The sequence below is a fragment of the Necator americanus genome, chromosome IV, assembly GCF_031761385.1.
Source record: "Necator americanus strain Aroian chromosome IV, whole genome shotgun sequence".
In the NCBI taxonomy this organism is placed as follows: domain Eukaryota; kingdom Metazoa; phylum Nematoda; class Chromadorea; order Rhabditida; family Ancylostomatidae; genus Necator; species Necator americanus.
This window is the reverse complement of record NC_087374.1, coordinates 5,829,928-5,856,745: the sequence shown is the minus strand read 5'-3', so window position 1 is coordinate 5,856,745 and position 26,818 is coordinate 5,829,928. Positions and strand designations below refer to the sequence as shown.

The 26,818-nt window shown below is 36.3% G+C and overlaps 1 protein-coding gene across 2 annotated transcripts; it reads right to left on the bottom strand.

The window, feature by feature from the left end:
- Positions 1–4,026: 4,026 nt before the first annotated feature.
- RB195_000468 (uncharacterized protein) lies at positions 4,027–18,069 on the bottom strand (the record flags this gene model as incomplete). 2 transcript variants are annotated; one of them, XM_064196836.1, is made up of 7 exons in its annotated part: positions 4,027–4,157; positions 5,575–5,714; positions 12,407–12,455; positions 15,494–15,584; positions 16,285–16,393; positions 16,486–16,642; positions 17,961–18,069. In XM_064196836.1, 7 exons carry the CDS (start codon positions 18,067–18,069, stop codon positions 4,027–4,029), a joined length of 786 nt encoding a protein of 261 aa, XP_064052716.1. The 2 variants fall into 2 exon arrangements, with proteins under 2 accessions (XP_064052716.1, XP_064052717.1); XM_064196835.1 differs by lacking the exons at positions 15,494–15,584; positions 16,285–16,393; positions 16,486–16,642; positions 17,961–18,069 and having other exon boundaries at positions 12,407–12,438.
- Positions 18,070–26,818: the final 8,749 nt, after the last annotated feature.

The window sequence follows — 26,818 nt, the reverse complement described above, 5'->3', positions numbered from 1 at the left end:
ACTTTAAGAAAGAAAAACTTTAGGGAAATGTGAAATCCTGAAAAAATTAGATGGATTTCTCATGAAGTTTCAATTCGTCAGTTCTATTGATGTAAGTACTTCCCTTGAGCACTAAGAGCATCCAGATGTTTATGAGGATTTTATCATTAAAAAATTTCAATCAACGCTGTTTTTATCCTTAAGCGTGCTCATTACCAATTAACACTTCTTCCTCACTTCATTACCACTTCAACCTTATGGTGTAATCGCTGGATATATCAGAAGAATGACCTCGTTTGTTATGAAACTTTGTGTGAGGTATTTGCGTTCTTCCTTAATGAGAAGGTCTTTTGAGTTATTTACTCTAGTGAGCTATCCCAGATGTCTATCGGTGGCTCTTTGACGTTAATTGCGCAAGCACTTCTGCTCTCATGGGTGCATGCGACATATCATGTCTTCAAATATTCCCCTAAACGTGCACGAATACGATAATGACCCCGTTTAAATCGATCAAAAAGGAATATTCTACATAATAAATATAATGGAGATGTTAATAATCTCTAAGTACTCTCTTATTGAGACCTCGGTTTTCTTGAAAATAGTGGATATAACTTCCTAGAAAATCACTGCAATCTTTCAGCCTTCAGGCAGAGATGTACATCTTCCAAGTCCCATAGGTACCCAATTTACGGTTCGAAATAACATCATGAGTTTCTGATTTAAAGGCAAAACCCCACGAATCTGGGGTGGTGCGAGTCTCAGGTGGATTATGCTTATATGGAGTCGTAGATTATAGAGAGAAGGGCGATTCCATCCATTTCTTCCTAATCAAAAAACGGCCCGCAAAATACAACTTTGAGGGTTCCGACTCCCTGTTTTCCACAACGAGTTCGATTGGAGCGCGCCAGCGTTGTACATGAGCCGCATCTTCCGGACCGTTTTTTACGGCAATTAGGAAGAATTAGACGGAATCACTCTCCTCTCCTAATCTACGATTCCGTATAGGATCTCTTCACCTGAAATCCGCACCACCCTAGATTCGTGGTGTGATGCCTTTAATGTTTTCTTGTTTTTCTTAACGAGGTTTTGGATTTTGAAACTTTATAGCTGGACGTTTCGACAACCTCATCTTCTTCAAATACCTGGTTCGAGGTTTTTGATGCAGTGTTCCTCCTTACAAAACCTCCTCGTTTTCTCCTCGTTCTAAGAGTGCACTAGGGAAGAACTGCATACAGGAAAACAAACTGACCAGTGTCATCGACTAATGGGGCTGGTGACCCACTGCGTTCTTACCGATTGTCACCCAAAGCGATCCCAGAGATCTACATACTGTGCAGTACTCTTAAAAACATTACCCCACGAATTTGAGATGGTACGGATTTCAGGTGGAGTAATCGTGCACGAAATCGTAGATTATGGAGAGATGGGTGATTCCGTTCATTTCTCGCTAATTGGCGTAAAAAACGGCCCGGAAGATGCGGTGTGAACACGGCTGGCGCGGTCCACTCGAACTTCTTGTGGAAAATAGCGCGCCGGAACGGTCGAAGCCGAATCTTCCGGGCCGTTTTGTAAGGCAATTAGGAAGGAATGGACTTAATTCTCCACAATCTCCATTTGATAGTTGAGAACTCTTTGTTTCCTCTAGGACGGCATCACCTCCCTCTCCTTATTCTACGATTCCGTATACGAATACTCCACCTGAAATGCGTACCACCTCAGATTCGTGGGGTGATGCGTTTAAGGAACTGTATATGGGATAATCTTGTAGCTCAGAGAGTGTTACGAAGTGCATAAAGTCATTAGTATTAAGTAAGCACTCATTTCTGTTATCCATAGATGAATTCCTGACGGAAATCCAGAATGTCTCTAGGTCTAGCTTTCTATCAAATACTTCTTTCTCGTAGGCTAATATCGCACACTTTTTGTTAACTGTATAATATTAATCTTACTCACCACATTTTTACTTTCAAACTTCGAAATAAAAATTGCTGCACGTTTTTCTTCAGTAGCTTCCGGAGTTTCCATTTGATTCAGATCTCTTTTTTTACTTCAGTTTTAACTTCTATAGATATGATCCATATATGCCCGTAAGGATTATGGTTTCTTTCTCGGTGCTCGGGATATCGTTGAATTAGCACCATAGTAATTAGAATGCGAAGGCAGGAGACGTCTTGATTGCTTGGTGGATTCTAATAATTTCAGAAAGACACAAAACATTGCTAGAAACGATAATTTCACGTTTCTAATGAGGTCTTTCTGAGGAAAGATCATAGGTCATGAAAGAAGTAGGGAGTTCATTGAGGCACCATATGAGTCAGATGGAGGATTTTTCTATACTCCTGATAAAATATGTATGGAAACTGGAAACTTCTCAAACATCAGAGCATCTATTTCTTTACATCGCTTTTTTTGCTAGCTTTGCTTTTCTTCAAAGTTTACCTCCATTCATTTTTTTCATAATTTTCATCATTTGAACACTCAGATACCCGTTAATGAACGGTTATAACGTCAGTCGTTTGCATTTTGATGGAATTTCATCGGTGAATTCCGAATAAATATTAGGAGAAGTCAGAAGAATGAGTGCGTGAAAATAATAAGGGGAAATTCAGAAGGAAATTACTGAAAAATAGGCGAGAAAAAAAGCAAAAATAAAAAGAATAACTAAAAGGAGCACATTTTTAAGGTCTCGATCCCTGTTGACCACGGTAGATCAATCGATCAAAATCGAGAACGATTTTTTCACATCTTACATCCATTTCCCCCATAGCACCACGATGATTTCCCAGGAAAAGTTTGCGAGTAAAAAAAACACAAACTAAAGTGCTCTCCGGATAACGGATATAAGAGCAAATGCCCATCGAAAGTCCTGGATAATCTAACATAAAGGGTGTTTAATATCGAAATATGAGCAAAATCCGCTGAACCAAAAGGGATAAACAGAGTTTGAGCGAATTTTAGCCGAATCCCGGCGATCAAGCGGATTTTACCCAGGAATTTCAGAAACTCGCCGTTCAGACAGACAATTAAAATCGCCCAAAATTATTTCTTTAGTTAATATTTTTATTATTTAGTTCTTTTTTTTAGAAGTTCGCTTGAAATGTCGAAAAAACGCCGAAAAAGTCTCGCTATACGAATTCCAAGCTGATTTACCTATGAATTTTGCAAAATTCTAAAAATTCCAATTCGTCGTTTAGAGTGATTACTTCACACAACTGTAGTATTATACAGTAATCCAAAAGATTACAGATTTGGACTAAATCAACAATAAGATTAATTATGAAATGAGTTTGAAACGGATGCGATGGATTTCGTCCTGGAATACTTCATGGGGGATTATTTGTAGTTTTATTTATTCTCATTTGTTATTATCTAAGTCTTTTTATATATCTATAAATATCTATAATCTTATTGTAAATTATTAACAAATTGTTTAAATATTAAATATACCATATTTTAAATATTATATAAATATATATAAATTATTTGAAAATCAACTAACATTATTAAGACAAAAATATTTTTGTTGGTTGAATATTAAATAAAATATTTAGTTGTTATTAAGGCAAATCATCAAAACATTTATTAACTGCAAATTTTATTTTTTTCTTAATTTTTACAATTATTTTTATTTTTGCATTTGCTATGGTCGAGAATTCACCGTATGTTTTGAGTTTTTAAAGAAAGCTGCATCTGTTCTTATTTATCTTCCCATCTTCATATCTCTGCTTCTCTTTCGCTCTTTCTTTTTTTTTCTGTTCATTCAACGTATTACATTGAAAAGCATTTAAGTGTGCATCACAAAGAAAAAAACAGATTCAAATACAACGGAGATCTTATTGTACACGTTTTAAATTAGAATAGCAGTAGTTTGATCGGCAAAATGTTTACGAGGAAAAAAAGGGGTGTCCTATATTTTATATGATTTCAAGCGTGACTATGCAATCAACTATACAGATAATCGCAGTCGAGAATTAAGAGGAAGCTGTGAATGTGGAGGAGGAGGAGATTGAGACTATGTTGGAGCTAACAGCCACAGATTGGAGGACACTAAGTTTCACAGCAATACGTTTTCAAATAACTAAACGAACACCGATTTTCGCAACATTCGGTTGCGATACCGGCACGTTTTATCGACGAATGCACAGTCTCAAGTTGAGGCTGTTCCCAGAGCATTGATCCTGAAAAAAGAAAAGATGTATATCTCTAGAATTATTTAGATTAACAAGACGAGTATTGCATGATTTTAGCAGATTGTAGATCATTTGATATGTTTCTTCTCAACGAATATTAGGACTCTGTCTTCATCCAAATGTTTAAATGGTCGAAATATTCAACGGGAGAAATCTGCTGGATAACAGCGTCTTTGCCGTCTTTTTCCATAAAACGGCCAATTTTTTAAAAAAAACTAATCCTACCACTAATATTTTGAAAAAATTTCCGTAGACTTTAGCAGGTGAGTCCCAGGTAATTGTGCCTACGCGACAAAATTTTTTAATTACTTGTTTCGCAGTTAAAATCACCATCGAAAAGGCCCGCCGAAATTATTATTATTATTATTATTATTATTATTATTATTATTATTATTTATTATTTATTAAATTATTATTAGTCTCCGGGTACCCAAGGCCCTCCGTCTGTATATGAATTTGCGAAGAGATACGAGGTAAACAGATAATTCAGACAAGACCTCTCTGATTCCGACAAAGAAAACGAAGGTTAAGCAGAAATTCACAAGAACTCCAGAGAACATCCGAATCGGATAGCTCAAGACATGAGCTTGAACGAGATCAGCGGACCTCAGACACCTACAATTACAATTTGACACTAGTCGCCTACCGGTCCCGACGTGAATCCTTTGGACTACGACGTGTGGGTCATAGTCGAGGGACAAACCAGCTACATAGTTCAGGTTCCTTAGCGTCAACTTCCCCACGAGGCGCTATTGAGTCAAAGTTACGGCCATGAAAAGCGATCGGTTGAAGACTGCATCCATCTCCATCACTTTGTGGTGAGTATGGAACAAGTAATAGAGATCCAGTGCTGTTGTACAGAATAAAAAATCTCAATAAGGATCCTTTAAACGCCTTTAAACCACTTAGCAACGACATTTTCTTTTGGTATCTTTATATATTGGCTTGAATGAACCATGTCTTCCATATGACGTTTTTTCTCCGGATTCTAATGGACCCCCTGTACCTGTTTAAACCGCAATATGTAGCAGAACGTGCGTAGAACGTGCCAGAGCTAGATAACTACTAACGCAACTAATTCATTCTCGTACAATTCCTAGATTCTTTAGTAATAATATTAATAATAATAATAATATACTAATATTTAATTCACAGATTCTGAAACGCTCAGCTTCTCTTGGAAATAATGATTTCTTGGTAACTGATAGTATTTCTAGCTCCAGAACACTTCCACATCTCCCTTCTATTCCAGCAAATTAAAAAAATCAACATCAACTCTCTAGCACTCTTCAGCATTTCATTAACATTGTGGGGAGTACGGAAATGATTTTCTGCATTTTTTTTATGAAGAAGATAGACTTGTGCAAAAGTGTTTTGAGTACGGTAGAAGCGTAGAAAAACTCACTTTTACTCTGCGCGAATGCACCACACAACTGATTTCTGCAGATCGACATAAGAGTTCGAGTAAGCCGCATTCCACACAGTCGAATACTGGATTCAGTAACTGGAAGACTGATGACGAGAAGGAGCAACAACAACGGTGGACTGTAATGGTTACATTAAGGAAAATTAGCAAAATAAACAATTGCTAAGCACAAAGTTCTTCAAATTGTCCTAAAATAGTCCTATTTTGCGATAGAAATGTAGCCGATTCAAAGATCACTTCAACCACAACTTTGAGGGATTCCTGTATACTTCTTTATATACAGTTTAAAATAAAGTAGAATCTTCGATTATTCCTACTCATCTGTTTTTTTTTAAATTTCTTCACTCGAAATATCTCCAACAAACCGTTTAATATTGGTAAATAATTCCTATTTCATATTCCGTAATAATATATCCGTATTCATCAATTGTTCGTAAATTATTAAAATTTTATTTTATATTCTTTTAAAAGTTTTTAAATATTTTAGAAGGGTATTTTGTACTCCTTTAAATGCCCTAAACTTTTTTCTAAGCTTTTTTTCGTCAATGTCACCGATAGAAAGCAACGCTATCAACTTTGAACTTGTAAATGGTTACTTTCTCATCTATTTCAGCATCTAATAATGATTTTTTTTTCCACATTTTCACAATTCCAATACATTAAGCAGTTCAGGTATCTAAAGCGGAAAATCCTTTCGGAAAAATCCTCTTAGCCTTGAAATATCTAAGACGGAAAATTCCTCAATGTCACTGTTGATATGGAAAAATTCCCATACCAACAGCAACATTGAGATGAAATTTTTTTTTCTCGGAAAGAATGTTTGAAAATGCGGTTCTTCTCCGCCATCGAAATGTATTTGCAGTTTTTTTTTTCGTTTAGATTGTCAAAACACACTTCACATCTTAATTTGAACAATTTCTTTCCATTGGTTGTTCTTTGTGGTTTCAACAACATAAAATTTGAGATTAATCATGAATTTTCTGATGATTTCTTCAATTTACTAACCTTATAATTTTTGATGTCTAGTAAGGAAAATTATCAGGAGTAGGATATTTGCTTTTCTTCTGGAAGAGTGCTATAGTAGGGAAGGAAATGAAAAGAATATGAGGTGATATGTCGCATGTAGAATATTAAATTCAAAGAAGAAGGAAGGTTCTGCAAAGAAATCATTTCTTTACTCCCTGATTGGTTCTTTTTGTTCCATAAGAAAAAAAAAGAAGAGAAGGGTTATTCCGGTCTAGGTCTATTGCTTCTGTGGATTCAGAAATTATTTACATAACATAACTATAACATTCACTCACTTTTAGCGCTTACAATGCTTTGAAATCAGTGGATGTGTGCATAATTAAAACTGAGAAGCGATTTCTACAATTCTATTCAAAACAGGTTACAAAAAAATTCACGTTCAGAAAAAAGCACTAAAAATAATCAGGTTCCGATTTTTTTTCAAATAAGAAGTAAAGTCGTTAGTGTCGTTGTAGTGACGTTTAGATGATCAAAAAGAATGAGAAGAAAGTTTGTATAAGTACGAAAAATTTTTATACAAATTACTAAATGCAACCATAGTAACTGGATACGAACAGTTCTGTAAATTTTCGTGAAAATGGTTTGTTAGTGGGTAACTAAAGACAATTGGTGAATCTACAGGTTTAATCAGTAGTTATTTTAAAACTATTATATCATTTTGATTATTATTATTATTATTTTATTTTATTTTTTAACCACGTTAGAGTACTTTACAACGTTGCACCACTTGCATAACTTGTTCATGAGACCGTAACCTACATGTAAATAAATAAATAAATAAATAAATAAATATCGAAGGTAGATAATAATAGAGGTAATAAAAAACAAGATATGTAATATGTAATATGACAACATATAAACTTGCTAATAACAATTTAATTCAATTTAATAATACAAAAAAAATTAAAAAAACCATTAAATAATTCGCAGTTTATGTTTTAGTAGTTGTACCGATAGTTTATAAATAGTTTAGAATAGTTTATGTGCCGATTGCCGTAAATTTTAATTCCTCTTCTTTAATCCTTTAGCGTTTTCGGTTAAGTAGCGCTTCCCCGTTTCTCTGTTTTCGTTTCGTTTTTTTTTTCTTCGCACAATTTCATGATTCTTCCCAATTTTCGCCTCTCATTTCCCTCAATGCAATCTATTCTCGATAAGCTGCTGGAAAAAACTGACAAGCTGCGCAGTGTGCTGTCGCATGAAATAATCGTTTTTCATGCTTTTTTTTCTCAATTTTTCTGCCTCTTTCCACAGTTTATTGGGTTCAGAATGTGACAAATGGCAGCTATGCGGAATGAAATGGGTTTCTTTGACCAAGGTTCAATAATCCAAAACAGCAAGAAATTTAGACTCAATGACACTCACTCTTTCCTCATTAATTTACTTATTTATTATTTGATTAATTACTCAAAAATCCCTAACAACACGATGGGAATTGTTCTTAGTAGAAGGATAAATAAGTATAAAAAAATAAAGTAATGTGGGTAATGTCAGGATCACAGACGTATTGAACGCGAACTAATTTAAAAGGGTTAACTTGTTGCCTGAGGCAAAGACAAAGAATGCGGAGGTCCCAGACACTGAAGCGGATGATTCGGGTGAAAAAAATTCACCTTCCCCCTCAAACCAAGTGATCCCATAGTGATCCCATAAACAACATCTTTCTTTGAGTGTTACATTTGGAACTATATCTCTTAAAAAAAACTTTTTTTGCTGTAAATTATTAATTTAAATTGGAAAAGAGTGACTTAAGTTGGTTTAAAGGCTACTTCAAATCCAAGAAAAACAACGTATTTAGCCAGGGAAAAACTGTGCCCCTCCAACAGCGGAACTCAAGTACGTTCCCGTTTTAACGATGAAATGAAGGCATCACCCCACGAATCTGAGGTGGTACGGATTTCAGGTGGAGGATTCGTGTACGGGATCGTAGATTATGGAGAGGGGGTAATTCCGTCCATTTCTTCCCAATTGCCGTAAAAACGGCCCGGAAGAAAGAAGCGGCGGATGCACAAGTCTGGCGCGCTCCAGTCGAACTCCTTGTGGAAAATAATGCGCCAGAACGCCCGAAGCCGTACCTCCCGGGCCGTTTTTTACGGCAATTAGGAAGAAATGGATGGAATCTCCCCCCTCTCCATAATCTACGATCCCGTACACGAATACTCCACCTGAAATCCGTACGAGCTCAGAATCGTGGGGAAATGCCTTTAAGTTACGAATCGTGAACTAAGAATCTGAAAAATTATTTTGTGCCACAAATATGATTTACGAGGAAGCTCTTTTAAAGGACCCCTCGACCTCGGAGTTCTTGATATAGGACGAGTTTCTATACAAGTTTGAGTGATGAAGTAGTTCTGCATTTCTCCTGCATTCCTTCTTCCCGCATTTCTCATTTGACCTCGTGAAGGCTGGAATAAAGGTCCTACTGTGCCCACTTTACATTTTTGACGATAAGCAAGACGATGCGGAGCTGTCTACGCGGATTAGGCCTACAGATTTACGTTGTGGTTTGAAAAATAAAAACATTACAAAGCTTTTGCTACTTAGGCGGATCATAGGAGGATCAAGCGAAAGATGGTGTGCAGGATTGCTTGCATTTTCGCCAGATTCTCTTGCGATCTTTGTATGAATGGATTTGAATATCTCCCAGCTGTGTGGTTTTCCTGGAAGATATCCGATTAGGAGCGGGTTATCGCACAACGTTTTGGGGTAGTGTGGGCACGATTAGATAAGAAAAACGTGTCGACAGTTCATCATAAAATTAAAATATTCAAGAATTTTGAGAGCTCATCGCAAAAAAACTAAGAAAAAACAAGGAAAAATGCAGGTTTATGTAATTATTGTGTGTGGCAGTAATAGAACCAGAAATACTCGAACATTCCCTGATGACCAGTGCATGGGATCTACGAGAAGTTCTCGAGCCTAACACGATCATGTTTCGCGAAAGCGATTTGTGACGTCGGTCCTGAACAATGGGACCTTCTTCTTCATTCTCGTTTCAGAAGTCCAAAAGTGAACTGAAAGGATGGTGCTTCACGACTGCGAACTAACTGGCTCCATATTAAGATTTTTGCGTATTTTTTGGACTAAAAAAGGATTAACTTCTTGGCGTATCAATCCACTTGGGATGGGCCAACGCGTTTTACTGCGATTCGTAATCGTTAAGATTTTGGAACGCGTGTTGGCCTATACAATGACTTGCGGGGGCCAGCCGATGTGTCAAGTCAGTATTTTTATCCTCCCAGGAGGCAAGTCTTGTACCAAGTTATGCCCGGAACGATGAAAGGCTTGGTTGGTGCTGGAGCGGATTCGAACCTCCGATCGATCTGAGCAGCTACGGGACCACTTACCAACTGCGCTACATCTGCTCTGTTTTCTGAACTTCGGAGGAGTTTCTCGAAAAAACAAAACCTTTGGGTACAATTGCGTGATGCAAGATGTACTACTAAAGTACCATCCATTAGCTGCATAAGTTGATCACAAGCCTACAAGCTGTCCTTACACGATTAAGCTACCACTTAATCGTGTACTTTCTGTGTTAAAATCTTATTCGTTTCAGTTTAAAATTTTCTGACAAAAGAGGATAACGCCAAAACATTCGGTGCCAGTAACGATCGACAATAATCCCATGGTGCAACACAAACAATCTGATTAAATGTCAATTTTAATTGCAAACTCTGGGGATATTCCAGCATGTGAACCATTAAGAAATGCTCTTAGGATTATCGGATGTGGAGAGTGCGATGATGGTACTATTTCTGCGTTTCGCAAATTCTCCTCTTTAGCGGATATAGTGGAGAATTTACGAATAGTGGAGAATTTCATGGAATTCTTCCCTGAAAAGTGCATCAAATTGTTGAAGGCGTTATTCAGGCTGGATTTGGACTAGAATGATCTAGAATATAGGAACGTCTAGCGTCAATTTATAGAATAAAAATAATTTTTTCCTCCGAGTAATCTGAAAGTAGTTAAAAAAAATCACACCACAAAATTCTCATATCTCTTTCCTCTCTACAATAATGGATCGAATAATAGATAAGTGTAGTGAGTCGCATTGTATGATCAAATGGATTTTTTTAACGTTCTACATAAGTATAAGTTACAGTACCGTTCAGAGTATACAGTACCTTTGGTTTTTTTTTCTCAAAGCAAAAACAAAGAATTTCCCATTTCGGCTTGGAAGCGCCATAAATTGTGATTAGATTACATCTGGTTTTCTTTTTTTGCCTTTACAGCTTTTTTTCTACAACGTGTTGGGCCGTATGGAACCTTTTTTATTGGTCATTAAACCTATGCGAATAATAGAAATGGTTTTAACACATGAATCGAAAAAGAATCGGGGAAATTGCCGGAAGAAAATAAAGAAGCCATAGTAGCCACAGTTTCATTATCGCTAAGGTGACGATTCTGAGTAAAAAAAAATGTTCAGCACGACTAATGAGGTAAATTTCCCTAGAAGAATTGAAAAGTCTACTTCTTTCCCCTCTATCTACATCTATAATACCACCTCTATCTATAAGAATAAAATGAACATGTAATAAATATACAAATGATAAGAATAATAGTTTCGTGTTCTTTTCTTTTTCCTGTCTTTTCTTTTTTTTTCTTTGGGATTTTCAACGCTTTCGTGTTCGATTCAAGACCACGAGAATACTCAAGTGTCGCGTATGTGGCCTAATTTCAGGTCATTCCATAACGGAGAGAAATTTCACTTGTACCTTCTTCCATTTTTCATCGCCGATAAGTGAATCTCGGAGTAAAGAGCTTTCAAAGTTTACCAGAAAAGTGAAAGAAAACTGTAGGAATAAAGTGGTAGCATTGACGATAAATTGTTTTTTAATGGCACTTTCTCACTAAAAATATGTGTTTATCCTAGTTTTAAAGAAGCAAGAAAATGTGGAATACCGCATTATTTGTATGATTTCCCTATAATAAACGAGGTGAACCGACTTTTATGGTTTCACAAAAAATCCAATATTAACTTATCGACTGCAGAAAGGTAAACGACTTAGTTGGCCTAGAGCGGTACTGAACTATTTGACTGTGGAGACATATCTTTTTCCACTGCACTACCCTTGCTATCGGGAAGCAAGAATCAATAAGGGACGAAAACAAACGAAAACACTATAATGTAGAGAAAGAAGAAGAACGTATATTGTTGTATGAAGGGGAAAAATAAAAGTACGATGAAAGGAAATTTTGAAAAAAAAATAGTGGAATCAACTGGTTTGAGGAAAGGAAGGATAATATTCGTGTCGCAACACCGTAGCCTTAATTTTGAGCACCATAACTCAAGTATTGGCAGGCTTCTATTAACAGTAAAATGAAACTGAAGAAATTTCTGGTACAATTTTTGAATTAATTAGTTTCTGAATTTCTAAAAAAATTAGATTTTTGGTAAATTAAAATCTGTATAATTTTCAAATCCTTTCTCTTCAAGGTGCTTCGAAATGTTTGGAAGACGTTTTACTCTCATATTTGTGAGGGTGGACACATATAATAGTGATGTTTTCTTTCTTAACGAACTTTCTTTTGAAATAAAATACAGAAAAAAAGGAACTAGAATACTGTAGAAACAATCATATCAGTTGCAATCCGCAAACAATTTATGGAACTAATTCTTTTGGATTTTTAGACCCCTATTTCTTTTTTTTTTTTTGAAGGAGCTTTGTTAAGAAAGAAAACCTTGCCGGAAGTATGCCACTCATCCGCCTTTTCGAATAACAAAATTCTAATTCCACATAAATTGTTTAATACAAAAAGAGGAAGAAAAAAAAAGCTAAAATACTACCTATGGGTGCGGTGCCATGGCCGCGGCGTCATATCGGTGACCGAACAGCCTGAAAATGAAGGATAATTTGCAAGCCACGGAGAGGCGTATGTGCAGAGGATTGGAAACGAAAAGCGATTGAGGCAGTTTCACGTACATACATATGCATGTCAGATATCATCACCTCAAGAATTATGAGGTTCATAACATCGAAAAAAAAATGTCGAAAAATGGAGAGCGCATCCATCATGCACAGAGAACATCTTGCAGATTTTATTTTCAGTAACAAACATTTTTGCACGGACTATTAAAAAGGTTCACTTTTATATTTGCTATATTTTGTTCTATTGCTGCTTTTTGTGATCATAGTTGCAGTTTGTTCCTTTATTTTATTTTATTCTTTGTTGTTATTACCATATTTTGTGACTACTTTACTTGATTATATTTTAGATTTGATATTCTCAAAGGATTGAGACGAAGGCAATACGTTGCCGAACAATTTCGTTGCGATGCGCCAACGTGTTCGGCTCCGAATCAGAATCCTAGAGGGTTTCGTGAGCTCGTAGGGCTTCAAAATGTCTTACGGATGAGAATTGATGGAGTGTGTCAGTAAATCCACCATGGCAAATAATGCCACTAAGTTGTCAACCTCGAAGAGGAAGAATCCCTGTAGGATGTCCTAGAGGTGTCAGGAAATTGACTGTTGACAAAGTGCGACCCTCCTATCACTGCTCTACACCATACTAATCATATCGATGGACAGAAGAACACTTAACGTCGGTTAGATACTCGTTTTTGATTATGGTGGGTGTAGCGCAGTCGGTAAGAGGTTCGGCTGCGACTGCACCGCGGATCGATGGTTCGAAACCGCACTAAAGCCAACCAAGCTCTTCTTCCCTCCGGAATCGATAGAATCGGACTTGTCTGGGAGCATAAAAACACTGACATGACAAAGTTGACCCTAGCAGGTCATTGTGTGTGCTGCGCACACACAATCATCAAATATTCTGGACGTAGTCGAACACGTAGGCGTATCTCCATAGGGATTCACCAGCTCCGTGTTGTTCATACTTCAACCTCCAATTATTATGACTAAAATCTGGCTAGAATTAATATTATGAACTGAGCACAAAAAAAACCTTTTTGTCACCTTCAGTAATCTCAGGAAGGTGGTGTGAATTGAAGGTCGTGCGAGAACTGACCCCAATTAACTGTAGGCGATCTGCATGTGCCCTAGCACTGAATCCTCTGTTATTTATTATATATATTTTATCTATCCTTATTTTACTTCTTATTATATTTATATTATATTTATATTACTATTATATTTTTTATTTTATTTTTTACTTCTTTATTATATATATATATTTTACCTATTCTATTTACTATATTTTACTGAACTCTCTATTTTTTACTTACTTTTATTTGATATTTGATATCGGAGGTGCTTCATATATTATGAAACAATCACTTGTAAACACTACGATGAGAAAAACTACAAAAAATATAAGAAAAAACAGATATCCAAGCATTTCTCACAATCCGTACACCCTCACATCCCTCTCTTCCCAGAAAAAAAAAAGAAAAAAATCCCTGCAAGAGGAGGAGATTCAAGTATTAAAAAACAACCTTGACCCTGAAAAAAACTGGGGAAGAATGTGTACTGTAAATTTTTACGCTCCTTTAAAGATGTGTAAATCCTAGCCAGAAAAATGGAACTATGAGAAATGAGTCGATTAAACTGAGCATTCTCTGTCAGGGTCAATTCAATGTTGTTCCCCAGAAGAATGTAGAAAACGACCTGGATATCATGAAACACATCTTCCATGCTAATTATATAGCTCATAATTTTAATAGATCAGTAATTGCAAGTAATTAATTGTCGTAATTGTAATAATAGAGGTTAGTTCATTGTAATAATATTGTGAATAGTTGTAATAGTTGTAAATAGTTGACGGAATTGAATTGAATGAAAAAGGTGTAATCTTTTAAAATCTAATTCTAAATATAAAATAAATATACATAAAGTCTTGATCTTAGGAATCGTTTATAAATTTTTTATAAAATGTACAGAGCTGGAACTCGACACATGGGTATCGTTCTCACTCGATGTTTACTTTATCTAATAACTAATTGACATAAATGATTAAATTTAATAAACTATCTGCTACGAGATATTGGAAGCAATTTGATTCGAGATGAAATACCAAGAGTAAAAATGCACAGAAAAATTTTCGGCTGAAAATTGAACGTGGGACGATGTAGAGGTCCCGTGTCGGCAATGAGGACACGAAAAAACTCTCTCCTTCAAAAAACAGTGAAGGAATAGGCACGTATATGGTGTTGCGCAACTAAATTCCTTTTCGGAAATTTCGGAAATTTCTTGATTACGGCCCAGGATTATTCCTTGGTCCTCCAACGAAATGAGGTTATATGAGAGGCAACACAACAACTTTCCTGACGCTAAGGACGCTAATGAAAGCGAAAGTCCAAAGACACTAAGCTGATCCTGTGACTGCTGCTGCTGTAATGAGATTTACTAATGGTAATTTATGAGGTAATTAGCCTCCTCATTGATGTTTGATTCGGACTAAGAACAACATAAACAAATAAAGTTGACGAGCACTGCCTGCACTGCCGTTGAATAATAATAATAGAACAAAAGTCAAACAATAGAAGTGTTTTGGGAACTGTTTGGCCGGCAAAAGGAACCCATAAAATAATGCAACTTCTATTTAGGAGGTCTCAGGACGATGATAGTGGATTGAGGGATTCGGTAGCCTTCTTTTCAGGCACATTCCCTGGACAAATACATAGAGGATGTACAATCAAACGCTTCGCATTAATTACACAGCTCTTTCAGGATGCAACATCGTACACAATTTCAAATCCCAAAGGTTTTATGAACGTATATACAGCCTTCAAAATAGAATGACTTGCGGGGGTTAGCCGGGTTCTATCAAATCAGTGTGTTTTTTAACTCACGCAGACAAAGCGGGGTGCCAGAAGGATGGAAGGTTTGCTTGTCGTGGAATTTGCGGATAAGTACCCCTTAAAAAGCGTCTCACTAAAGCCGTAAGCTGACTGAAGCTACTAAGTACAGCTTACACTCGTGTGATGTTGGCGGATAGAGTCGGTGAGTGAAGAGTGAAGAGGGCGGGACGAGGTGGAGGAAAGGATGATGATGGATTTTATCCTTCTGAAATACGTTCTTAAATATTATGTTTAGCAAGCTTTTTTTGCAGATGCAGAGCGAGTTTCAGCTTCACAACTAACTGTAGCACTAATAATAAAAATAAAAATAATAATAATCATAATAATAATAATAATAATAATAATATTAATATTAGTAATAACAATAATAATAATAATAATAATAATAATAATAATAATAATAATAATAATAATAATAATAATAGCTATTGATTTGTCAAAGATCACCACGACGAAAGGAGGAGATGTAAATTCTAACTGGTAAATTGGTGAGCGAGTAATTAGCGGATGAGGAAAATTGGGTTGAGATGATTATCTGGAATCACTTCAAATAATAATAATAATAATAATAATAATAATAATAATAATAATAATAATAATAATAATAATAAATAATAATAATAGTAATAATAATAATAATAATAATAATAATAATAATAATAATAATAATAATAATAATAATAATAATAATAATAATAATAATAATAATAATAATAATAATAAAAGGATAAAGGATAAAGTGTCTGACGTTAACCAATCCGCTTGGGATACACCACCATGGATGGACACTTCAATTCAGGATCGACCGAGGTTCATGAACTCGTGTACAGCCTCGCAATGACTTACACGGGCTAGCCGATGTAGTATCAATTCAGTGCTTTTATCTTCTCAGACACTTCTGGTACCAATTTATCCGTACCCGGAAGAATGTAAGGTTTGGTTGGCATCGGGGCGATTTCGAACCTCCGATCGTGATAGTGTTGACAGCGGAACGTCGACTGTGCTACACGCGCCCTTATATTAGCAATAATAATAGTAGTGATAATATTAGTAATATTAATAATAATATAAATAAAAATGGTAATGATAAAAGTGGTAATAATAACACTAATAATAATAATAATAATAATAATAATAATAATAATAATAATAATAATAATAATAATAATAATAATAATAATAATAATAATAATAATAATAATAATAATAATAATAATAATAATAACACTAATAATAATAATAATAATAATAATGAGAGTAATACTGAACAAAATCACGAGTTCTTAGCTGCTTTCTAATCGAATGTAGTAGAATGCAGTCACGAGGCATACAATTTCATCTTGAGATCAACAACACTAATTAATGGTTAGACTTGACGATTAATTGTTGTATTGTGTACTACTTTTTAAGCAGAACCAAGATTGTTATTGATCTTTATTCTGACCAATGCTTCGGCGTCATCGCCCTCTTCAAAGCCCACGATTCTCCTCCAAAGAAAAGATTCAAAGAAAGTCGAACTTGGAACTTAATTAGGTATAATATTTGTCTTCGAGTTAGAACAACGAACTAATGGAAGAAGTAGAAGAAAGATCGTATCCACGAAAAGAAAATGCAGTACTACTGCTGGTAGGGATTTTACCATCAATGCTGAGGATTTTTATGTGCCTGATACAATTTCCCCCGGTAAGTAATACGATATTTCTCCATTTCACACTCGGAAAAATTCAAAAAAGTAGCAATTCTCTTCGATGTACTTTATGTACACTAATACGTTATGGTTATTTGCTGAAAATGATGATGAGAGGAAAACAAGAATTCTGACACCTAAGAATTCGTATATGTATGCACTTGTGGAGCAGATGCAAATACAGTCAAGTACTCAAATTTAACTAGTGAGTCTTAGAGTAAGTGGAGAATATGTTGAGCATTAGACGGACCAGGTTGCTGATGAACGGGTGCCTAAATAGCTCTATTTTCCGGATGGTCCGAACAGTAATACCGACAACTTTGAGACCTGACTATGGAACAAAGACTGGCACCCACTCTCGCCATTGTTTTCATGTCTAAGATCGAAAAGCCTATCCTGGAACGCAAACCAAGCCAAGAATAGAAACTATTTCCTAAAAAGGCTAAGAAGAATGGAAATCTGATCGAGACGCTCAATTCATTCCTCAACTCGTTCCTTTTTCGTTGCTGAAATCTAAATGTAGTCCAGCATTAATAAATTCGAGAGCACGAAACGAAAGGAACACACTAGAGGGCGAAATTTGTTAAAGACAGCGTATCACGAAACTAACAGATTGTGGAAAGCTCATGGAAAATATACAGTTTGGGGTGTAGATTAAGAATACGAGTGTCGTTCCATTCAGTTTCCCCTAATCAACCGGAAAAATGTCATGGGAAACGCGACATCCATACTTACGAAGTGAGCTGGAACACTCCCTTCTATACACGCTCCGGAGCCCTCAGCAGCCTGTTCATTGGTTTGACTTGAACAGCCTGATGAGGAGACCTTATTGATTTTCAACCGCTCGCTCGTAGACGCAGTGCGTGTGTACGAGGTTGTCGAGTGCGAACTTACACTGATATTCGTAGTCTTCGTCTTGAACTCTATATTTTCTATGAGGTTTCGACGCTACGTGATACGCTTCCTTTAATCGAAGGAGATCTTGATTAATTAAAAGCAGCATTGTGGAAAAATCTTGATGCTGTGTTCTCTCTAGTAGTGAAATGGATCTGTGAGCGCACTTTTACAAAGAGAATAGTGGAAACGACCGAAGAAAAAACCAGAGGTGTCAAATTACTGCAAGCAACTCTTTGCAACAGTGCTGTAATGAGAGGAAATAATAAAATGGCAACACAAAGCAAAATTTTTGACAAATGGTTGCAAAGCAAACGGTAAAATGTTCCGGATTCACACCACATTAAGACACTCCATTCCGTCTCGTTGACGGATGGACTTGAAAGCGTGAAGGTCTGCAACGGAAATCAGAATCCGTCTACATTTGTTTTGTCCTCTAAATCCTCAACTTCTGTGTAGTTTCTTCTACTTTCATTGTATTCTTTGAAGCTCAAACGTGAAACTAGAGAGGAAGTCGAAATTTTATTTGGTTTTATTAAATCGATTAATTTATTTTCCTTCTCACGCTTTTTTTTTCTGCGGAACTTCCGCACTAGGACAACGGTAGTTTATGAGAGCGACAAAGATCTGTATGAAAGTTACAAAACTCCTATTGAATATTTTTGTATTGAAAGTAACTTCACCATTAAGCTGATCCTTTTTATGAAAATATTTTAAGTTCGCCGGGATTGGTTTTTTTTATTTTACACTTATTACAGAATTTTTAAGGTTTCATTCTGTTTTCATTACACGGATTCAGTATGCATATAACGTTTATGACGAACTCACTGACGATGTATATACCTAATGTTAGAAACGTCGGTGTTGAACTCTTGAAAAAAAAGGGATTTTCCAAACTCTTTCTTAGAAAGATTTCAATATTTTTTCTGCAAATGCTTTCTTATTTTCCAAGAGCCTTAATTCCCACTCTGTCGAGTTTATGTGTTTTTTGAAATTACTAAATCGCCTCTTGCTTGCAGTTCGCGCGACTTATCCTTGCTTATTTATAATTATACTCTTTTCTCCTTACTGGTTTTCTATTGTTTATTTGTATTCATTCCTTGTTACTTACTCTGGCACGCCTTTGAGCGTAATAAATAAATAAATAAATAAATAAATGTTTTATTAGTGACGGCGATTGATATTACGGTCTGTTCAAACAAAAATCACTGAGAGTGAGCATATAACGGATAATTTTTGTAAATTCCTCTACTTGAATCTCTCTATTTCACTAAGGCAGGTATAGCGCCATTGATTAGAGGTTCCTCTGTCACGGCTCGATCAATCGATAGTTCGGAACCGCTCTGGTGCCAACCAAGCCTTTCACACCCCTTGGGTCGACTTATTGATACCAGACTTACCAAATTCGCGTGGAAGGATAAAACACTGACCTGATACATCGACTAGCCCCCGTAAGTCATTGCATAGGCTGGACACACGTTTCTAAAACCTTAGGCAACTCCGAATTGAAATGAACACGGTAGCGCATCCCAAGCGGATTGACTAACGCTAGCGACTTTGTTTATTACACGTTTTACTTCACTGTGAATTATATTGAAGTAAATTGAATTGCTCTAAACTATAAAAAAAAGTTCTGTTGCTCTTATAAGGAATCGGAGATGTATCAGAGAACATAAGGAGGAACTGCTAAGAAATGTTCAGCAATGTACCGGTCCTTTCTATTTGAAACCTGGGATTAGTAAACTTAAGTGAATTTATGTTCACTTGTTTTGCCAAAAAGTTTTTCTTGGAATTTCATTTATGGGCTGATGTTTCGACTTCTTTTTTATCTTCTTTTTTATAACTTCTTTTTTATCGAAATCCTAAAACACTGCGAAATGTATTTATCCCAATAAGTATGGTGTTGTGAAACTTATGCCTGTCAATTTCGCAAATATTTATTCACTCAAAATTGCCATCTACGAAAAACAACTACAATAATTATTAACTTCAATTTTACACTACTCTTTGCTAGGAATTCTCGCTGTTTGCATTCTTTCGTGGTTATAGAGTTAGTAGTGTTGTAGAAACTTAAACGTAAAAACTTAAATTAAACTTAAGCTTAAAAACTTAAATTAAAAAATTCCATTGAGATTGCTCTTAAACTTTATAAGTTCCTCCGCAGTGAATTGCTAACCACAATCAATATGATCTATTTTAACTGTGAAATTCGAATTCGGTGCAAAGCATAGAAAAAAAGTGAACTAAACTACTTTACTGCCTATAGACATGTAATAATGGAAAAAGGAACAAAAATTAAAATTTGTTAGCGCTTTTAAATTCTTAATTTATTGCAGAATCTCGTAGTGTTACTGTACATCTTCACCAGTAATAGGGTGAGAGAAGGAAGTAAGGTAGAAGAAAAACGAGAGCTATTTAAATTCTCCTTTTCATTTTGACTGACTTCCTCTTATCGAGGACGGATTGTTCAACCGATTCAGAGCAGACGGGAAATTAAAACAGCAACGATGGAAACAAAAAGTATGGAAAATGCATTCTTCGGGGAAATTTCTTCTGAAAGAACTGAGGAATGCGAATTTGGGGAAATACCTACCTCTTGAGCATAATATTAACAATTATTTTCTACAGTTATGTCTGGAACCGTCACCAAAGTCTATAATTCTTATGAAAATGCAACAATTAATAAAAAAAAATAGGAGAAATTACATCATAAGAAAAGAAACGGTTTTGAAAGAAAAAAGCAGTGAACATTTTAGAAGATGTGTGCGATGAGATATAAGTTCGAGGGGATGGAGGAGTCAGCACCGTATATTCTTTGAGATTAAAGGAAATTTTTTTCATTTAAACAGTTTTAGTTGTCTAATCTTTCCGTCGTTCTTCAAATATTATATAATTTTAAAATAATGTAAGTTGTGGATTATTTTTCATTACTAAAAAAATTGAAAATAGTTTCAGTTTTTTTTCTTCGGCTTTCCAAATGCCTTATCGCATTTTTCAGCTGTATGGTATCCTCAAATTTTCATCCGCGCTTCCAGAAAATATTTATGACCCTGTTACTAATTTTGGCTCGTAGTTTTTCGTAAATTTCCAAAGAAAACTAGAAATTTCGAAGAAGCAGGGTTTATCCACCGTTCTAGAACTTCTCCGTTTGAATTCCAGTCAGTTTTGAGAAACAACTATTACCGATATTTTTAGTTGGGGCGGTGTAGTGTAGCGGTTAGGATTCCGCTGCCTGTACGACCGATCGGAGGTTCGAATCCGCCCTAGTATTCACCAAGCCCTTCATCCCTCCGGAGTCGATAAATTGGTATCAGACTTGTCTGGGAAGCACTGACTTGACACATCGGCTAGCCCCCATAAGTAATTTTGTAGGCCCCCTACCCCAACGTTCGTAAACCTTAAACGATTCTGAATTGAAGTGAACGTGGGGGCGCATCCCAAGCAGATTGATCAACACCAGAAAATTTATCCTTTCTCGTTTATTTTTAGTTCTGTTGGAAGCGGAATTTGTGTCTCTGTAAACCGTTAAGGATCGTTCATAAATAAATAGAAAAACGGAGGAATAAAGTTAAATACCAACCAATATAATTGCTTCCCTTTCACCTCTTCTATTTCTCCTCCCCCCTTCTGTCAAAAACAAATTAATAAAAAAACTAAGGTCGTACGGTGAAAAAGGCGAGGACACGTAATTTTCGAAGAGCTTTGCGAAATTACCGCTCACGGTCTGATGCAAAATACACATTATTTAAAGTACCTAGATTTCAATTTATAGCACCTGGATTTCAAATAGATGTCGTAGCTCAGACTGGCTTCAGAAGTCGAAATGGGCATCAACCGCCGGAAGTGCGGACTGATCCGCCCGGATCCAGAATAGCATACGTTCTGCCATCTGATGCGGCCTACTCCTTCCGGGCCATGTGACCACCATAAGTGGTTCAGCGACTTGAGTCCGCCTGAGCGACCTCTTTGAAGGTCTCGAGGAAACCCTCTTGCCTCACAACATCTTGGCCCTGCTTCTCTACAGGGTCAGCTTATTTTAGGTGGCATGCGTCAGAAGCTGATACATGGTTTACCGTTGTCTCATCACTGCAATTTCTACATGTACTAGTACTGTACTACATGCACCACACTACAAAGGTGTCACAGCAGAGGTCGAGAGTGTTGTTAAAGGCATCACCCAACGAATCTGAGGTAGTACGGATTTCAGCTGGAGTATCCGTACATGGCATAGTAAATTATGGAGAGGGGGTGATTCCGTCCCTTTCTTTCTAATTGCCGCATAAAACAGCCCGGAAGATAAGGCTTCGGGTGTTCCGGCGCGCTATTCTCTACAAAGAGTTCGATTGGAGCGCGCCAGCCTTGTGCACTCGTCGCTTATTCCAGGCCGTTTTTACGGCAATTAGGAAGAAATGGACGGAATCACCCTCCTCTCCATAATCTACGATCCCGTATACGAATACTCCGGCCGATATCCGTACCACCTCAGATTCGTGGGGTGATGCCTTTAAGGCGCTATCTTCACGAGCCGGTCAAAGATTACGAATTACAGTAGAGGACGCGTTGGAACATTCTATATGGGTTGATAGGCCAGAGACTTTTTATCCGTATCTAGCTAAAGTAGAACTTTACTGCTCTCTGAAGTGATCGGTATAACAACAAGTTTGATTTCGATTACATCGCTTTTTTTCTCACGATTGAAGCATTTATTTCGCAAATTATTCAGGATAAAAGAGAAAAAGGAAATAAAGCTGTGATTATCGCGTGCACTCTGCTAAACGAATGTCCTCAGAGGGTGGAGATTGAAGTTCCGCAAATTGTTTGTCCACGTACTTGCATAAATATGTACGAAGCAAATAAGCGGTAGCACCATAACAAGAATAAAGGCGTACGAGAAGAATCGTCAACTATACTAAAATTCTTCTTCCTGAAGAAAGACACAGAAAGTGATGTCAACGGAAAGCGATCGAAGGATTACAGTATCCAAGTTGGGATAGTTAGAATACTCATATATTCTTTTCTTACCATCTCATACATAGGCGATAAATAAATATATATCATACATTTCCTGGTCCTAGAATTAAGATTTCCGATTTCCCAGAAAATGGTTAATGGAATCCATAAGCGGGTGGACTCGAGAGAAGTTGAATTTTATGGATTTCGAAGGAACAAAAAACGGAAAAAACGCATCCATCAAATTCCTATGCCTTAGCCCTTATTCCTTTCTTATTGTGTTGCAGCTGGGCAGCTATCATTCAGGAAGTAACCAAGAAAACACATCAAACTGTGCTGAAAACCATTAGAAAACGTTTTCCATATGGATTATTGGAAAGAAAAAGCTGTTGATAAATAGAATCCGGCAGAAGAGGATTTGCAGAGCGCATCGAATATTCGCATGCGGATTTCACATGGAAAAAAAGCACAGCACGTGCATAAGCCCCGGAGAGGGCTAGATAATGGACGCGTTTCCGAGACTAATGCCTTAATCCTGGTTTTTACTCTTCACAAATGATCTCCAACACAAAAAAAAGCACCACGAAAAACTAGTGATTGTTCTTCCCGGAACGAACACAATGTTATCCGAACAAACACAATATCGGAACAAACACAATGTAATGCAATAAACACAATGTTAAAAATTACCGCCGTTAGGAGAACTCGTGCTGAAGCGACGGCACTAGTACATAACCCAATCCATCCTAGAATCCATCGTGCGCATCTTCCATAGAGCACCTTTAGGAATCGATCAATTTTGATTATTAAGGAATAACAAAAAGAATAAGGTGGCCAGAAAGAAATTTTCTCCAGAACTCCGTTTTTTCATTACTTTTTTCTACATTGTATATAGCTCTAGAAGGAGCACTAGCTAGTTTTTGTAGTTTTCTCCTAATAGCTTTCGAAAAAAAAATATTTAAAAGAAGGAGAAGAAGAAGAAGAGAAGAAGACTTTCTTGGAGAAGTAGCGTTGTAGGCTGACTTTTTCTGCATTTTCTTTTAGTCCGATTTAGGAATAAGACTTGTAGGAAGTGGATTACGTGCAGGAATTTGGATTTTTTCAAATTTTCAGTGCTCATTCAATATATACATTATGCATATTTACCTTATACGTGTTATACATGAGCTGATTCCTTGTAAAGAAAGGCATCAATAAAAAAAAACATTTATTACTCATGAGTGACGTACTAGAATCATTTGAGTGAAAGACCTTTGCAAAACTATTGACTACGGAAAAAACGTAAAAATTTTGCGAAAAACCAAAAATTCTTTGCAAAATTGTCACAGCAGAGAGAAAATCAATCGCCTAGGATTTAAAATTTTTAATAATAGATTTCGGTCACGGATAATTATAGATAATAAAAAATTCGGTATTGGTAAAATACGTAACAATATTGACATCACGACGTGTCGACGTGGATGAAAACTGAAATACTCAGGAAAATTCGGAATTGCTCAATCGTTTTTCCTAGTTTTTATTGAAGTAAGAGCTTGTATACGTACTGTACACATGAGGAGGTATGTGTACGGTACGGTACGTATACGTTGCTACTAGCACGACCTCAAACAGTTTCACTTTTGAAAAAAGAAACCGGTATCTTCGCGCCAATAAATAAATGATTCTAATAATTTATTAATTTCTCCTTTCACGGAGAGGACAAACACCAGCGTCGGTTAGGAAACAAGAACTATAATAGGTAAAAAAATTCAGGAATTCAGAAAATTCCGGGAAAAAAATTAAGGATCACTCGACGATATTGACCTCACACCTCCTCGATGTTGAGTGATGTTGAAGCCCTCAATATCACTACGGTGAGTTGTGGAGCGATATCGTTGTTGGCTGTACGCGATTATTGTTTGTTTACGCCTTCACTCCTTGTATTGTATTTTCAAGCGGTGAATGTAACAAATTGACGACTAATTCAACTGCTTCATCTTCGAAGAATTCTTAGTCATAGTTGGAAAAACTTGATAAAATGAGGAATCCAAAAACGCAATGTGAGAACTATATGATTTCTTTGAATGCAACAGAACATTGATACGTTATTTGAAATGCTTTTCGCATTTAATTCGCTCTGATAGGGTTGCAGACAACATGAAGCACGGGAATTTCCAGGATATTCGAACAGGAAGCCAAAAGAGTAAAATATGACATTTTTCGAAGAGGCTGAGGAGAATTGATCCAGAAGCAGCTGTGGAAATAGCTCGAATCACTGCCATTCTATCCATTAATCCAAGCCTACGATGTGCGCATTAAATTTTTTCCCACTACATAATTAGAGCTGACATCCTGTTTCCGGAGATGTTTGGTTATATTGAGAGTACTGTTTTTTGCAATCCAAATGTCTCACCCTAATCAATTTGAAGGAATTGAATTTGAAAATTTCAAATAAAAATTGAAAATTCTGAATTCAAGATTATTGCTTCATTGGGAAATGGCGTCTATGTCGTTGAAACTTCATAAACAATCGTACTTTATCTTTTTCGCCATACTGTAACCTTCTGTTCGTCATATATGCAAATTTTTATGCAATTAATCCGTAAAACCTTCGACCGTGTGGCTACAACGGACCTCTAACCGACTGAGCCCCCCCCCCCCCCAAAAAAAAAACAAACAAACTAAAAAGAGCAACATTCCTGAGAAAAAAAAAACGAATGTGATTTTTGAAAAGTTGTGAAACCCATCGCTGAAGTATCAAGGCAGCCTCCCAGGAAAAGGCTTCATTTACAGATGACATAACGGATCTCCGAGACTACTATATCCAGAGTAAAAGAAAGATCACTATGAAGACTTAGTAGGTTGTCATAGGGATTTAATCGCTATCACTCTAAAGTGGTGTTTATTCCAGGAAATGAAAATAAATATGAGCTAGTCTGAGCTCACAAACATTTTTATTTTGCTGCCGAGGCAGAGAATGGCTGAGTAGTGGATAATCACGTCAGGGATGATTTCTGTTTCAAGGATCAAGAGATAAATATAGTTGTTTTTGACCGCATAAGACTTTATAAGAAGGAACATATCTTTTTATGGCAAAAAGAAGAAATAAGAGAGGCAATATTTTTTTGAGCCCACAGGCGATGTGAAATAAATTCGTTTTTAAACGTATCTTTTAAAAAAAGTTACCGTAATTTGGTGTGGAAGTAGAAATGAAGATCAGGAGAATGTTATCATCTAAAAATATGACAACAATTGGATAAAGGAGAAATTTGATTTGTGGAGAACTTCGTGTCTTTATTTTTCGGTTCATAGATGGGAAACCGTTTATAATAAATTTGGTCTCCCTAGCGAGACTTAAACGAGAAAAGAAACGTGCATACATATATAATTTTGAAGAAATTACGTTCTCACTGGTTTTGCTCATTTCAAATCCTTGTTTTAAATTTGACGAACATGGATGACGCAGCAAAAAAAAATCGTCTCGACCTTTTTCTTGCTGGAATTTGTAAACCTGAAAGCTTAGAAAAACTGGTCCCATAAAATCAGCCTCGCAAAAACTCACAACGAAAGCTACTCGCTCACAAAACTTCTGAACGTCTTGGATGAAGATTCCAAGGGAAAGGAAGAGATGTTCCGGCCAGTAGAGTAATCAGTGAATACAGGTTATATTTCCCAGAAGTGCGAAAGTTCGACTTTCCTTGAATCTTGCATAGAGATTGCAACTTGTCGAAATTGACTAAATTGACTATCGACAGGTTATATTAGTAAGCCATTAAGCTTCATTAAAACAGTGTCTTGTACATGAAGTCCCTCTTTATTTCCTTAAATTGACTCCCTAAATACACTTTAAGTTTTTTTTTATCCAATCATTTTCTGTGAGTCTTTATACACGAAGTAACCACGTATCTTTTTCTTCAGTTTTACAGTTT